Source organism: Gopherus evgoodei, chromosome 1 (genome assembly GCF_007399415.2).
Source record: "Gopherus evgoodei ecotype Sinaloan lineage chromosome 1, rGopEvg1_v1.p, whole genome shotgun sequence".
NCBI classification, from domain to species: Eukaryota; Metazoa; Chordata; order Testudines; family Testudinidae; genus Gopherus; species Gopherus evgoodei.
The window spans coordinates 212,007,561-212,023,429 of record NC_044322.1 but is presented as its reverse complement, the minus strand read 5'-3'; the positions used below and the strand labels follow the sequence as shown (position 1 = coordinate 212,023,429).

General features: G+C 42.8%; 1 protein-coding gene across 9 annotated transcripts in view; it reads right to left on the bottom strand.

Annotated features, from left to right (window-relative positions):
- Positions 1-15,869, bottom strand: part of STXBP5L (syntaxin binding protein 5 like) — a 424,278-nt gene that overhangs the window by 70,715 nt on the left and 337,694 nt on the right. For 5 of the 9 annotated variants that reach the window (XM_030534359.1, XM_030534395.1, XM_030534406.1 and 2 more), the window contains one exon: positions 13,604-13,669. In XM_030534359.1, coding sequence (XP_030390219.1) covers positions 13,604-13,669 — 66 coding nt within the window. Of the gene's footprint in view, positions 1-13,597; positions 13,670-15,869 lie in introns of all 9 variants that reach the window. The other 4 variants (XM_030534340.1, XM_030534349.1, XM_030534386.1 and 1 more) reach the window with 1 other exon arrangement.

Genomic DNA, 15,869 nt, shown 5'->3' with positions numbered 1-15,869 from the left:
ATCTGATAAGCAAGGCACATACTTGGGGAAGCTAGCCACTCATGTTGCTGTGGTTACTCTTAATTGTAGTGTGTTGGCCAGCTCAGAGCTTGTACAGATATGTGGTGCAGGAAACAGTGGGTGCATAGAGTTTTACAGGGAACCTTTGCATCAGGTATATGCATATTAATTTGCCAAAGGGTGACATGTGAGGTCTCTACTGAATGCAGTAGCCCACTGGGCATCATAATCATTGCAAAATGTATGGATGGATAATATTTAAGGAGTATGTATCTATATTGAAAATTATGTTCTTAAAGTCTCGGAGTTAAGCCAGGTCACCAGGCAGGAGGCTTCTCTATCTCTCTCTAGTCCTGCGGTTATTGTGTATTCTATGTATTTGTTACATGTGCTCAAATGTTTTAAAATATTTATTTTTTCTCTGATAGTTTCCTTGCTTGGTCTCTGCCACAAGAGTTATATTTTTAATTTGAGCCAAATCTCAGGCTGGCATGGCTGCAGGTATAGCAAGGTGGGGCTAGCTGAACCCACAGATTTTCTTTAATTTCTGCTGTGCAAGGCACCAGTTTCTCTGCTCCTTCACACACCTAATAATGACACTTAAATAGGCCTGGCAGAATTTGATTTTTAATTTATTGTAAGTTTGATGGATAATATTGATGCTTATTTTTAAGCATTTTATTTGATTTTCATTTATTTAAATGTTTACACTGGTGGAAAATTATGGGATTCAGAATATGGAGGGTCAGATGATAATTATTTAATTATCATAAATATTGAGATTCAAAAAGTTAAAACTTCATAACCACTGAAACACAAATTGTCAACATCACATGTCAAAATATACAAAGTAAATATCCTTAAATTGAACTTTAAGTTCTCAAGCAGCATTTTTCTTACTTTGCCTATCTGTAAATTTCAATTATCTACTGAATGGTTTTTGTCAGTGTGTGTCTGTGTGTTTACAGTGAAATTGATGTTTACCATCATAACCAATAAAAATCTAATCCTTTTAAGCCTATACGTAAAGGACAGATTTTTTGTGCTCACAGTATGTGCTCTCAATTGTATATCTAATTGCTATAGCTTAGTGTACAAATAGCCAAATAAACAAGGGACAGAATTATCTGTTCCTAAAAGTTCCTGAATCAATTTTCCTTAATGAGATATGGTGAAAAATAGTACATTTACTAAATAAGGCACTGATCCTAAAATGTGTTATGTATGGGCTTTTGTAGAGCCCTGTTTACTTTAGTCATGGAATAAAAGTTTCATGTGAAGCCTCAGAGTTTATGGCCTGCTTTTTCACAGTGATACTGAGCACTCACAGTTCCAGTAGTAGAGTGTAGGCAGTATACAGACTTAACTTTTGAACTCCAAATCACAGATGATAAATAAAAATGTAATTTGGCTTTCTTCATTCAAAGAATGAATCTTGCACTCCTGAGTTAAAATAAGGCATCATAACAACACCCACAAAGAGTGAGCTCAAAACATCAACCACATATTCTTTCCATTGTCTGAGATTTTTAGACAGGCAATAAATCAATCAAATGTCACCAAACCATACTGTCATCATAAGAGACACGTTTAAAAAAAGAACTGTTTACATTCTGCAATTTTTCCTAATTCACATTTCCATTAAAAGACGACTTTTTGTGCAATCTGCCACAACTCAGGTATTCACATACAAACAGAATTTTCCAAATTGTTTTGTTAAAGTTCATTTCCCATATATCTATAGTATTATGAATCCAACACTAGTATTTAAATGCTAATCAAATTCCACGGGCATACCAGCAAAAAGACTGTTCTCCATCTCTCCTGCCAAACCCCATCAAAGTGTGGGCTGGAATTTTTTCCCCACTCAAAGACAGTACGTGGCACACTAAGTTTGAGAAATCTTTCCCTCAAGCCATGTAATTCCATGTTCTAAGTCCAAAGAGGATTCAGGATGGCCTTTTGATTTTCCAGTTTTATTCACTGCATCCCTGTGGCCTCTAAAATCATACAACAGGGCTAAGTAAAAAGATAACCCCTGGTAAGAACTTTAAATGATTGCCTGCTGGAACAGGTTGGATTTGTACTGTAACTAGGACACTGTCATCATGTATAAAATAAGGCGTATTCCATCAGAGCTGCCTCATTAACTCAGAGTTCTAATATTCACAACATGGACTCTATAAGTAGAGTCATCAGTGACTGAGCTCAAATGACAAATGATGGTGGAAAAATAGGAGTATAAACAGATAATAGTATGGAATTCTTGAGTGTTCCTGGGTTAAACTATATTTAATAGGCCTGATCTTACACTATCAGTACCAATGGGCAGAAGTACAAAATCCACAAGGAGCAGGGTTTGATTCTGCAAATCCCATTTTTCAGGGGACTTGGAGTTAGCTAATACAGCCAAAGCACTGGATAGGATCAAACCAGGAGGGCAGGGCAGGATATGCGGTAATTTATCCAAGCAGCTCCCATATGTAGAGTTCTTATGAAGGCCTGACTGCAACTGAAAGGTCCCTGGATTCCTAACAGAATCCTTCCACATGCTCTTTTCTGGAGGTGAAACTGGGCATCGCCCAGTGTGCCCAAAGAGAGAAATTTGCACCCTCTTGCATCAGTGATTGTGGATAGTGAATCCATAACAATGCACATTCACCAATCATCTCCTCAAGAAAAGCAAGAACCGATAGCTACAACAGTTACTGAAGCCCTGATAGCTCAGTGGTTTGAGCATTGGCCTGCTAAACTCAGGGTTGTGAGTTCAATCCTTGAGGGGGCCACTTAGAGATCTGGGGCAAAAATTGGTCCTGCTAGTGAAGGCAGGGGGCTGGACTCGATGACCTTGCAGTCATCTCTTCCAGGTCCCTTCCAGTTCTAGGAGATTGGTATATCTCCAGTTATAAAAAAAGGTACTCTGGTTCTTGTGGATTTCCACTCATAAGTTCCCTGGAAATCTCATTTTCATAGTTTAGTTACTCCAATTGTGAGGGGCCCTGGACTTGCCTTCATTGCAGCTGAAGCAGAACCATTTTTGCATTTTGCAAATCCATTACCCTTTCCGACATATTAAAAAGGCTCATATGAAAAAAACATTTTATTTTAAACCAGAGGTGTTTTTGAATGACAGCCACTGTATCATAACCTTATTCCCAGATTTGGACCTTAGCGTCCAAAATATGGGGGTTAGCATGAAAGCCTCCAAGCTTAGTTACCAGCTTGGACCTGGTACTTGCTGCCACCACCCAAAAAATTAGAGCGTTTTGGGACACTCTGGTCCCCCTGAAAAACCTTCCCTGGGGACCCCAAGACCCAAATCCCTTGAGTCTCACAACAAAGGGAAATAATCCTTTTTCCCTTCCCCCCCCCCAGATGCTCCTGGAGAGATACACAGACACAAGCTCTGTGAAACTACACAGAGTGATTCCCCCTCTCCGTTCCCCAGTCCTGGGAACAAAAAGGACTTTCCTATTCCCCAGAGGGAATGCAAAATCAGGCTAGCCAATTCAACACACACAGACCTCCCCTGATTCTTCCTCCCACCAATTCCCTGGTGAGTACAGACTCAATTCCCTGAAGTAAAGAAAAACTCCAACAGGTCTTAAAAGAAAGCTTATATAAAAAGAAAGAAAAATACAAATGTTCTCTCTGTATTAAGATAATACAACACAGGGTCAATTGCTTAAAAGAATATTGAATAAACAGCCTTATTCAAAAAGAATACAAATCAAAGCACTCCAGCACTTATATTCATGCAAATACCAAAGAAAAGAAACCATAGAACTTACTATCTGATCTCTTTGTCCTTACACTTAGAAACAGAAGACTAGAAAATAGAACTACTTCTCCAAAGCTCAGAGACAGCAGGCAGACAGACAAAAGACTCAGACACACAATTCCCTCCACCCAAAGTTGAAAAAAATCCAGTTTCCTGATTGGTTCTCTGGTCAGGTGTTTCAGGTGAAAGAGACATTAACCCTTAGCTATCTGTTTATGACACGCCCCCCAAATTGCAGACAGTGGGGAAGCTCACTGGCGGCAATTTCCTTCTAGAACTTGAAAATAAACAGATTAATACAACACATGCACCTTTACATATACTACTAAGTATATAACTAACAGACTTTTACATTTTAAGAACACTTTTTAACTACTGGATTCTGGGAAACTCTCACGGGAGAGTGCATCAGCAACTTTGTTAGAAGCTCCTGTGATGTGTTGAATTTCAAAATCAAAATCTTGGAGAGCTAAACTCCAACGAAGAAGTTTCTTGTTGTTCCCCTTGGCAGTATGAAGCCACTTTAGTGCAGCATGGTCAGTTTGTAGTTGGAACCGCTGTCCCCAAACATATGGGCGTAGCTTTTCCAGGGCGTACACAATGGCATAGCATTCCTTTTCACTGACGACCAGTGACTTTCCCTCTCAGACAGTTTTTTGCTGAGAAACACGACAGGATGGAAGTTGTGATCTGTTGCTTCCTGCATGAGCACTGCTCCTATACCACGCTCAGATGCATCCGTGGTTACTAGGAATGGCTTGTCAAAGTCCGGGGCCCTGAGTACAGGGTCAGACATGAGGGTTGCCTTAAGTTGGGTAAAGGCCTTTTGACACTCATCAGTCCACTTAACTGCATTTGGCTGGGTCTTTTTGGTCAGGTCGGTCAATGGGGCAGCGATTTGGCTGTAGTGTGGTACAAATCGCCTGTAGTATCCGGCCAAGCCTAAGAAGGATTGGACCTGCTTTTTGGACCGTGGGACAGGCCACTTTTGGATAGCATCCACCTTGGCCTGTAGGGGGTTTATGGTTCCTCGACCCACCTGGTGCCCCAGGTAAGTCACTCTGTTTTGGCCTATTTGACACTTTTTGGCCTTAACAGTTAGTCCTGCCTGCCTGATGCGCTCAAAGACCTTTTCCAGGTGTAGTAGGTGTTCGGGCCAGGAGTCAGAAAAAATGGCCACATCATCGAGGTAGGCAACTGCAAATTCTCCCAGTCCAGCTAGTAGACCATCTACCAGCCTCTGGAAGGTGGCGGGTGCATTTCGAAGGCCGAAAGGAAGGACATTGAATTCATACACCCCCGCATGGGTGACGAATGCTGACCTCTCCTTGGCAGGTTTATCTAGCGGTACTTGCCAGTACCCCTTGGTTAAGTCTATTGTAGAGATGAACTGGGCACGTCCCAACTTTTCCAATAGCTCATCGGTGCGTGGCATTGGATAGTTGTCCGGACGAGTTACCGCATTTAGCTTACGGTAGTCCACGCAAAAGCGTATTTCCCCATCTGGTTTGGGTACCAGAACCACTGGAGATGCCCATGCACTGGTCGATGGGCGGATTATACCCATCTGTAGCATGTTCTGGATCTCCCGTTCTATAGCAGCTTGGGCATGAGGAGACACCCGGTAGGGTGGGGTTCTGATTGGGTGAGCATTACCTGTATCAATGGAGTGGTATGCCCGTTCAGTCCGTCCTGGGGTGGCTGAGAACAATGGGGCGAAGCTAGTGCACAGCTCCTTGATTTGTTGCCGCTGCAGACGTTCCAGGGTGGTTGAGAGGTTCACCTCTTCCACGCCACCGTCTTTTTCCCGTCGTAGTAGACACCGTCAGGCCACTCAGCATCATCTCCCTGGACTGTAAACTGACAAACCTGTAAGTCTCTGGAATAGAAAGGCTTGAGAGAATTAACATGGTACACTTTAGGCTTTAGTGAGGAATTGGGAAATGCTATGAGGTAGTTCACAGCTCCCAGGCGCTCTTGGACCGTGAATGGCCCTTCCCATGATGCTTCCATCTTATGGGCCTGTTGCGCCTTCAAGACCATAACCTGGTCTCCTACCTTGAAGGACCGATCTCTGGCATGTCTGTCATACCAGGCCTTTTGCTCTTTTTGAGCATCCTTTAGGTTCTTTCTAGCAAGGGCTAAAGAGTGTCGGAGGGTGCTTTGTAGGCTGCTTACAAAGTCCAGAATGTTAGTTCCAGGAGAAGGCGTAAACCCCTCCCATTGCTGCTTCACCAACTGTAATGGCCCCTTAACCTCGTGACCATACACAAGTTCAAATGGTGAAAACCCTAAACTGGGATGTGGTACAGCCCTGTAGGCAAACAGCAACTGCTGCAACACTAGGTCCCAATTATTGGAGAATTCGTTGATGAATTTTCGTATCATGGCCCCCAAAGTTCCATTGAACCTTTCCACCAGGCCATTGGTTTGATGGTGGTACGGGGTGGCAACCAAGTGATTCACCCCATGAGTTTCCCACAGTTTTTCCATGGTCCCTGCCAGGAAATTAGACCCTGAATCTGTAAGGATGTCGGAGGGCCAACCTATCCTGGCAAAGATGTCTGTTAGGGCCAGGCACACAGTGTTAGCCTTGGTGTTGCCTAGAGCTACTGCTTCTGGCCATCGGGTAGCAAAGTCCACTAAAGTCAGTACATACTGCTTTCCTCTGGGCGTCTTTTTTGGGAAAGGGCCCAGAATATCCACAGCTACTCGCTGAAATGGGACCTCAATTATGGGGAGTGGCTGGAGAGGGGCCTTGACCTGGTCTTGAGGCTTACCCACTCTTTGGCATACCTCACAAGACCGGACATACCTGGCAACATCCTTGCCCATCCCCTCCCAGTGAAAGGACTTCCCCAACCAGTCCTTGGTTCTGTTCACCCCAGCATGGCCACTGGGATGATCATGGGCTAAGCTTAAGAGCTTCTCCCGGTACTTAGTTGGAACCACCAACTGTTTTTGCGGCTGCCATTCTTCCCGGTGTCCACCAGAAAGAATTTCCTTGTATAAAAGTCCTTGGTCTATAACAAACCGGGATCGATTAGAAGAGCTGAGAGGCGGTGGGGTGCTCCGTGCCGCCGCCCACGCTTTCTGAAGGCTGTCATCTGCTTCCTGCTCAGCCTGGAACTGTTCCCTTGAGGCTGGGGTCACCAGTTCTTCCTCAGACTGTGGACTTGGGCTTGGTCCCTCTGGAAGCGATGTAGGTGATGGGGTTGTTTCCGTTGCTGGTGAACCGCTCTCCGCTGGTGCACCTGAGGGTATTTCAGGCTCTGGCTGAGCCTTTTGGGTATGGCTGTCTTTTGCTTCTGCCAGTTCTGGCTTGCTGGCGCCCTCTGGCGTTGAGTTTGAAGATGTGGTTGCACTTGCTGGTGCTGGTTGCTGTTCCAGTTCCGGGCCTGGGACTGGAGATGCTGTGGCTGCTTCAGTGGTAGGCATGGAATCCGGGTCCACTACCTCTGTCTGGGTCTCTGGTAACACAGACGGGGCCTCTGTGGACGGCTCAGGAACAGGAATGGGTCTGGAAGCTTGCCTGGTTTGGCTACGTGTAACCATTCCCACTCTCTTGGCCCGCCTCACCTGGTTGGCCAAGTCTTCCCCCAGTAACATGGGGATAGGATAATTGTCATAGACTGCAAAAGTCCACATTCCTGACCAGCCTTTGTACTGGACAGGCAGTTGAGCTGTAGGCAAGTCTACAGCTTGTGACATGAAGGGGTAAATTGTAACTTTGGCCTTTGGGTTGATGAATTTGGGGTCAACGAAGGATTGGTGGATAGCTGACACTTGTGCCCCCGTGTCTCTCCACGCAGTAACCTTCTTTCCGCCCACTCTCAAATTTTCCCTTCGCTCCAAGGGTATTTGAGAGGCATCTGGGCCTGGGGATCTTTGGTGTGATGGAGGTGTAATGAATTGTACTCGCATGGTGTTCTTGGGACAGTTGGCCTTGATATGTCCCAGTTCATTACACTTAAAGCATCTTCCATCTGATGGGTCACTGGGCCGAGGTGAGTTACTGGAGACTGGTGAGGTTGAAGGGTAGGGTATCTGTGGCTTTACTTGGGTGGTATGTGGGGTCTTTGGCTGTCCTCGGTTGTAGGGTTTATGGTCTGTGTGCCCCCTGTGGTAATCGTTCCCCTTGACAGTAGCTTTCTTGCTTTCTGCCAGTTCCATCCATTTGGCTCCAATTTCCCCCGCCTCAGCGATATTTTTGGGATTTCTATCTTGTATGTACCGTGTGATGTCTTCAGGAACACCATCCAAGAACTGCTCCATTTGTATGAGGAGGTTCAGTTCTTCCAAGGTTTGAATGTTGTTTCCTGTTAACCAGGCCTCATAGTTTTTTGCAATGTAGTAGGCGTGTTTGGGAAATGACACCTCTGGTTTCCACTTTTGGGTTCTGAAGCGCCGACGGGCATGATCTGGGGTTATCCCCATCCTGTATCTGGCCTTGGTTTGAAAAAGTTTATAGTCATTCATTTGCGGCTTAGGCATTTCAGCTGCCACCTCTGCTAAAGGTCCACTGAGCTGTGGCCTTAATTCTACCATGTACTGGTCTTCGGGGATGCTGTACCCAAGACAGGCTCTTTCAAAATTTTCCAAGAAGGCCTCGGTGTCATCACCTGCCTTGTAGGTGGGAAATTTCCTGTGCTGTGGAGCAATACTTGGCGCCGGGTTGTTAGGGTTGGCTGGCACATGCAGCCCAGCTTTTGCCATCTCCAGTTCATGTTTTCTCTGTTTTTCCTTCTCTTCATTCTCTTTTTGTTGTTTTTCCATTTCTTTTTGGTGCTTTTCCATTTCTTTTTGGTGCTTTTCCATTTCTTTTTGGTGCTTTTCCATTTCTCGGCGGTGGGCCACCTCTTCTTCTTCTAGTTTTCTTTTGTGTGCTGCCTCTTGGGCTGCCTGTTCTCTTTGGAAGGCTGCCAGTTTGATGCTTTCTTCCTTTTCTTTTATCTCCATCTCTTTTTGTTTTATTTCCAGTTGTCGCCTGTGTTCAGCTTCTTTGAATTGGTCTTCGGCCTCCATTTTTGTCCTGGTAGACATGGTTCCTGTTTTCTTGTGTTGGGGTGCCCTCCGGTGTTTCTCTTTTGAACTGCAGGCTCTGTTGCCTCCTGAAGTCTGCCTAGCAACAGTGCTTTTTTCCCTTTCTCTCTCTAGCTAATGTTCAATGAAGGGAAACCAGAAAAAACCACTTTATTTGCATGCATATAAGTGCTGGTACTTGCCTCCTAATGGGAGGGCTATTGCATGACAAAAGACCCTCAACAGTCTTCTCGCTTAACATGCAAACCACAAACTGCTAGAGAGAGCAGAAAAAAAATTCTCTCTGGTTCCCTTTTAAAACCAAACTGTTTCTCTCTGCTAAAAAGCCCTTAGCAGAGAAAAGAAAAATATAATATTCCTACTGGCTTCTGGATTCCGTCTATATCCCGCCGCTGCTACACCATATCATAACCTTATTCCCAGATTTGGACCTTAGCGTCCAAAATATGGGGGTTAGCATGAAAGCCTCCAAGCTTAGTTACCAGCTTGGACCTGGTACTTGCTGCCACCACCCAAAAAATTAGAGTGTTTTGGGACACTCTGGTCCCCCTGAAAAACCTTCCCTGGGGACCCCAAGACCCAAATCCCTTGAGTCTCACAACAAAGGGAAATAATCCTTTTTCCCTTCCCCCCCCCAGATGCTCCTGGAGAGATACACAGACACAAGCTCTGTGAAACTACACAGAGTGATTCCCCCTCTCCGTTCCCCAGTCCTGGGAACAAAAAGGACTTTCCTATTCCCCAGAGGGAATGCAAAATCAGGCTAGCCAATTCAACACACACAGACCTCCTCTGATTTCTTCCTCCCACCAATTCCCTGGTGAGTACAGACTCAATTTCCCTGAAGTAAAGAAAAACTCCAACAGGTCTTAAAAGAAAGCTTTATATAAAAAAGAAAGAAAAAATACAAATGTTCTCTCTGTATTAAGATAATACAACACAGGGTCAATTGCTTAAAAGAATATTGAATAAACAGCCTTATTCAAAAAGAATACAAATCAAAGCACTCCAGCACTTATATTCATGCAAATACCAAAGAAAAGAAACCATAGAACTTACTATCTGATCTCTTTGTCCTTACACTTAGAAACAGAAGACTAGAAAATAGAACTACTTCTCCAAAGCTCAGAGACAGCAGGCAGACAGACAAAAGACTCAGACACACAATTCCCTCCACCCAAAGTTGAAAAAAATCCAGTTTCCTGATTGGTTCTCTGGTCAGGTGTTTCAGGTGAAAGAGACATTAACCCTTAGCTATCTGTTTATGACACACTGCAATAACATTTTAGCTGGTGACTAAGTTTTACATTTCAAAGACATAAATACAATAAATATTGGTGTGCTTAGAAGAACTAAGATAGGTAACACGCATAAAACTGCTTCCCAAAAAGATAGACAGCAGAACAAATGTAAGCTCCAGCGCAAAATAACTGGAAATCAACTAATCTAAAGCAGATAGTTTCAGACAGTATTAGAAAAATATGCACTTAACTTTACTACCATGAGTAGTCCCAATGGCACCTTACCCCTACAAGAGTTAAGCACATGCATAAGGATTTGCAAGGTTGGAGCCTATGTGAGAATCTCAGCTTATATTGAAAAGAGAAAGTAAATTTCTAGCCCCCAGAGAAAAAGTTTGAAAATGCACACCCCACTCGCTCAAAAATCTGAAGGTAAATAAAAAGAATCCCAGATTTGTTATTTTTAAGCCAATTTCATTAATTTGGGAGGCCTAATTCATTATTTTGAATTCTTGGGGCTGGCAATACTGTTCTATCCAGTTTCACTTTCATGTTTTCAGATCTGCAAAGCTTAGCTTAAAAATACTACAGAGCCTGTTTCTTTTTTAAAACCAACTAATTCTGTTGCAGTTTTTAAAATGTCATTGAAACATTTATGTTGGTCCTAGGTTTTGTAACATACTAATTACCTGGCCAGATTTGGAGTGACCATGTCCTTTTAAAGTTTAATAAAATATGGGAGCCAAAGGCTGAAGATTTGAAGAGCATGTTTGTGGATGTTTACCTCCTCATGAATAAGAGAAAGGGAAAATAGGATAGGAGCTAAAAATACTTACCGAATGGATGGAAAGGAGTTGCTGCTTGCAGCACCAGAGGCAAAATGGCCACCTTAGGGCTGTAGCTGCTTCTCTCCACCAAATATAAAGGATCAGCTACTAGAAGACAGTGCTAGGCAATGCTCCTTTAAGACAGTGAGCCCATGCTGGGACAGATCAACACTGACTAGACAATTAGAAAGGAAGTTCCTAGGGAAAGAGCTGAATTTGCTTGACAGACTGACAATTTACAGCAATATCCTGAATGAATTTTACTGAATTAAACCTTATTGAATTAGTGTCAATGTCTTTGGAGTTCACTGAATTAAAAATGCAATTGTGTATGTGTTACTGTGGAATTGTTCATATTTCTATGGGAAGAATAAACAGGAGAAAAGCAGGGGGTGCTTAGGCAAATCCACACAGGTTGTAACATCTCCAGAGAAGCCACCCCCTTGGAAAGTTACGTATATACTAGTTCAAACTGGATTCTCTACGGACTCTCAGACATAGAAAGAGGTTTTGGATAAATAGCCTGGTTTTAAACTGGCTCAAGGCCAGGAGCCCTGGTCCACGGAGGGCTCCAATCCTTAGGGCAGAGTCGGAAGGACTGAGCCTGCTAGAATCCATGTTAGGATTGGGGTTAACTCTGGTAAATTTATTAGCATATGTGTGGGTCCTTTTCTTGTTTTTACCATTTTCTCTGTAATGCTTTTACCTTAAGACTAAAATAGGCTTGTATAGAAAGAACTGTGTGGTATTTATAACTGTACCAGTTGCACCTGCTAATTGTCTCTGAAAGCAAGCATGCAGGTGTTATTGGACAACATGTCTATGCTAGAAAAGACACATGGAAAGCAGGAAATGGAGCAGCCTGGCAATACCCCAGTCAAAAGGGAGAGAGATGCAGGACTACACCAAGAAAGGCAATGGCTGGGGAGCAGGAAGCTGACAGTGAGTGCCCTTGCTGAACCACTGAGGGGAAATTGCTCTGAACTGTGACACTTCCACCTCCGGGGCAGTTTCGCCACTAATTTCTATGAGGCCAGGATTATAGACTCATAGACTTTAAAGTCAGAAGGGACCATTGTGATCATCTAGTCTGACCTCCTGCACAATGCAGGCCACAGAATCTCACCCATCCACTTCAATAACAAACCCCTAACCTACGTCTGAGTTATTGAAGTCCTCAAATTGTGGTTTGAAGACCTCAAGCTGAAGAGAATCCTCCAGCAAGTGACCTGTGCCCCACGCTGCAGAGGAAGGTGAAAAACCTCCAGGGTCTCTGCCAATCTGCCCTGAAGGAAAATTCCTTCCCAATCCCAAATATGACCATCAGTTAAACCCTGAGCATGTGAGCAAGACTCACCAGCCAGCACCCAGGAAAGAATTCTCTGTAGTAACTCAGATCCCATCCCCCCACAGACCACTGGGCAAACTCACCTGCTGATAATCAAAGATCAATTGCCAAATTAATTGCCAAAATTAGGCTATCCCATCATACCATCCCCTCCATAAACTTATCAAGCTTAGTCTTAAAGCCAGATATGTCTTTTGCCCTCATTACTCCCCTTGGAAGGCTATTCCAGAACTTCACTCCTCTAATGGTTAGAAACCTTTGTCTAATTTCAAGTCTAAACTTCCTAGTGTCCAGTTTATATCCATTTGTTCTTGTGTCCACATTGGTACTAAGCTTAAATAATTCCTCTCCCTCCCAAATATTTATCCCTCTGATATATTTATAAAGAGCAATCATATCCCCCCTCAACCTTCTTTCGGTTAGGCTAAACAGGCCAAGTTCTTTGAGTCTCCTTTCATAAGATAGGTTTTCCATTCCTCGGATCATCCTAGTAGCCCATCTCTGAACCTGTTCCAGTTTGAATTCATCCTTTTACCTTCAGGAGCAAGTTGGTAGACAACCCATGGTTTGCAGAGATGAAGGCTGGTGTGACTGAGTTTTCTTTGATATTATGTTTCCATAACATAATTGTAGAAGGTCTTTAGACATCAGCTACTTCCAAGAGTTAACATTTACCATCTCCACATCATAGAATCATAGAATATCAGGGCTGGAAGGGACCTCAGGAAGTCATCTAGTCCAACCCCCTGCTCAAAGAAAGACCAATCCCCAACTAAATCATCCCAGCCAGGCCTTTGTCAAGCCTGACCTTAAAAACCTCTAAGGAAGGAGATTCCACCACCTCCCTAGGTAACTCATTCCAGTGCTTCACCACCCTAAAAGTTGTTCCTAATATCCAACCTAAACCTCCCCCACTGCAACTTGAGACTATTACTCCTTGTTCTGTCAACATTTCAAATTATTATATAATTAAAAAAACAGAGTCTCCCTATTTTGAAAACATCACTTAAAAAGGCCAGTTAGAAAGCCCGCTCTAATGATCTGAAGAATTATCTTCTAACAAAAAAATTGAGAGAGTCAATGTGAAATACAGGAATATTGTGCTTCAAGAAACTGTCAGTTCAAATGATTTCATCCGTCTTTCCCCTACCATACACCATCCTCAATTTACCTTTTCTTTAATTTAAATGTACTTTCTTAGCATCATGCCTTGATATGTAGCAAGCTCTCCTCTCGAAACAAAATCTGCTGTTTATAAATATAAATGACTATGTACTTCACTTCCTAGGGATTAATGAAACACAGAGATGCATGACATGAATGGCTCATACAGATAGCAGGAAGAGATGCCAATCACCTTTACCTGAAGTGGGAGACTTGCAACGCTCTAGCTCCAGGGAAACTGGACTGTCAGTGAGTTCAGTCAGGCCTGAAAAAAATTGAGTTAAAAAGTTAAGTTAAAATCTAACAGGGTGCATATCAATTTTCTTGGTTGACTTCACATCATAAATGAGATCATGTAAATAAAGCTTGAAAGTTAAATGGCTGCAGTATGACTCAACCCTACTCAGCCTTGTAAAATTGATACAAAAATAATTCTGCATATTTTCAACTTCTGAGGAAAGAGAAAAAAACACTCAGGTGGGAAAGAAATAGTGACATAGAAAGAAGAGGAAATTGAGTAATAGTGACAAAAAACAGCCCAATCATTTAAATATCAGGTTCTTTAGATTTATTCACACATGATGGTTAATTTTGAGAATTAGATGTAAAGATGATGGCAATGCTATTTGAAAGGAACAGTAAATGTTTATGATGCAAGATAGTTTATACGTTTGTTTTAAAAACACATGGACACTGTTTAGGAGTTTAGTTGTGACAGTAAGCCACACACTGCAGTGTGGACAATGCAGTGTTACGACTTCCCATTGGGACCTCTGGGGCATTGTGCTTCAAACAGGCACAATGCCTTTTGCAACACAGGATTCACTCCCATTTGCACAGAGCTATGGACTCTCCCCATCTGAGGCCCTAGTCTATAGAAAGCCGTCTACACTCAAGATTTGCTGTAAAATTTCCCACCATATCTGTATCACTGGTGAGGCCCTGCTGGTGCTAACAGTAGGAATGCTAGCATGGGCTGGCTGCTGGTATTTTTACTACCACATAATCTAGATCTGCTCTGAACAGGGAAAGACACTGAGTTAAAAATACAGTGCCTTGTCTTCCAGAGCTGCTGCCATTGATGGAGTTATTCCCGTGCTAGAACAATGAAGGGAGAATTTTTAAAAAATCCAAACTAAATCAATCTAGTAATGCTTAGACTACAGTTGCGTTCAACTCTTGCACAGGGGAATGTCACTATCAAGATCGTAGTGTTTAGGATCAAAGAACCTGCGCACTGCCTCTAATTTTTCACTTTCATCAACTCTAGGTGCAATTAATTATGGAAGTACAATCAAACGTAGGCATCTGATTTTACATGAAACCTATAACCTGTATTGTTTGCACCCCCTTGGAGCTGCAAAACTGCAGGCTCAGAATCAGATACCAGTTATGAATATGTGTTCATGCTTGACTTGGTCATTTTCATAAGAATTATGGCCAGCATTTTCAAACCTGAGTGGCTGAAGCTGGGGTCCTACATCCATAATTACATTTCTAAATAAGATTGGTTGGATTTTCAGAAGTGCTGAGCACCTGCAGCTCCAGTTAACTTCAAATCAAAGATATTTTTGCAATTTAATAAGCTATGGAACTAGTCAACGTTCTTGAACAATATCTAACTGTGACAGATGTGGAGCTGCTTTTAGATAATTTATGAATATTGTACATTGGCCTGATTATTGGGATGTTTGCTGTATGAATCTATTAGGTTAATTTATTAGAGGGCTGTATGGGAATACAGGCAGGAAGGAAAAGAATGGCTTAAGATAGCCACCTTAGTAAACACTTAACAGTGGTTAAGAGACAATGCTAGAACTATTACCTTTGATGAGTTTGCCTCTGTCTCCTGCTGAGGACTTATTTTGACCTGAAGGTTCAAGGCCCACAAACACAGGGGGTATCAGGAGAAGTTAGGCCTGCTCATGTCTCCATCACAGAATGCCAGGATTCTAGCTAATATAGACAATTGCTTAGAACAGGAGTAGGCAACCTATGGCACACATGCCGAAGGCAGCACATGAGCTGATTTTCAGTGGCACTCGCACTGCTTGGATCCTGGCCATCGGTCCAGGGGGCTCTGCATTTTAATTTAATTTTCAGTGAAGCTTCTTAAACATTTTAAAATCCTTGTTTACTTTACATACAACAATAGTTTAGTTATATATTATAGACTTAAAGAAAGATACTTTCAAAAATGTTAAAACATATCACTGGCATGTGAAACCTTAAATTAGAGTGAATAAATGAAGACTCGGCACACCACTTCTGAGAGGTTGCTGACCCCTGGCTTCGAATGTTTCTTGCTTTAAAATCCTTTTTCTCAAAAGCTTTGTTCTTACAACAAAATAAGCAATGCTTTGGTTTTTAAGGAGGCTATTTGGTCATGTTTTATCACGGATCATAGTTCTCAAAAGAAAGAACTGCAGGTGCTTGAATGCAGACAGACCTGCAGGGTAAAGGTG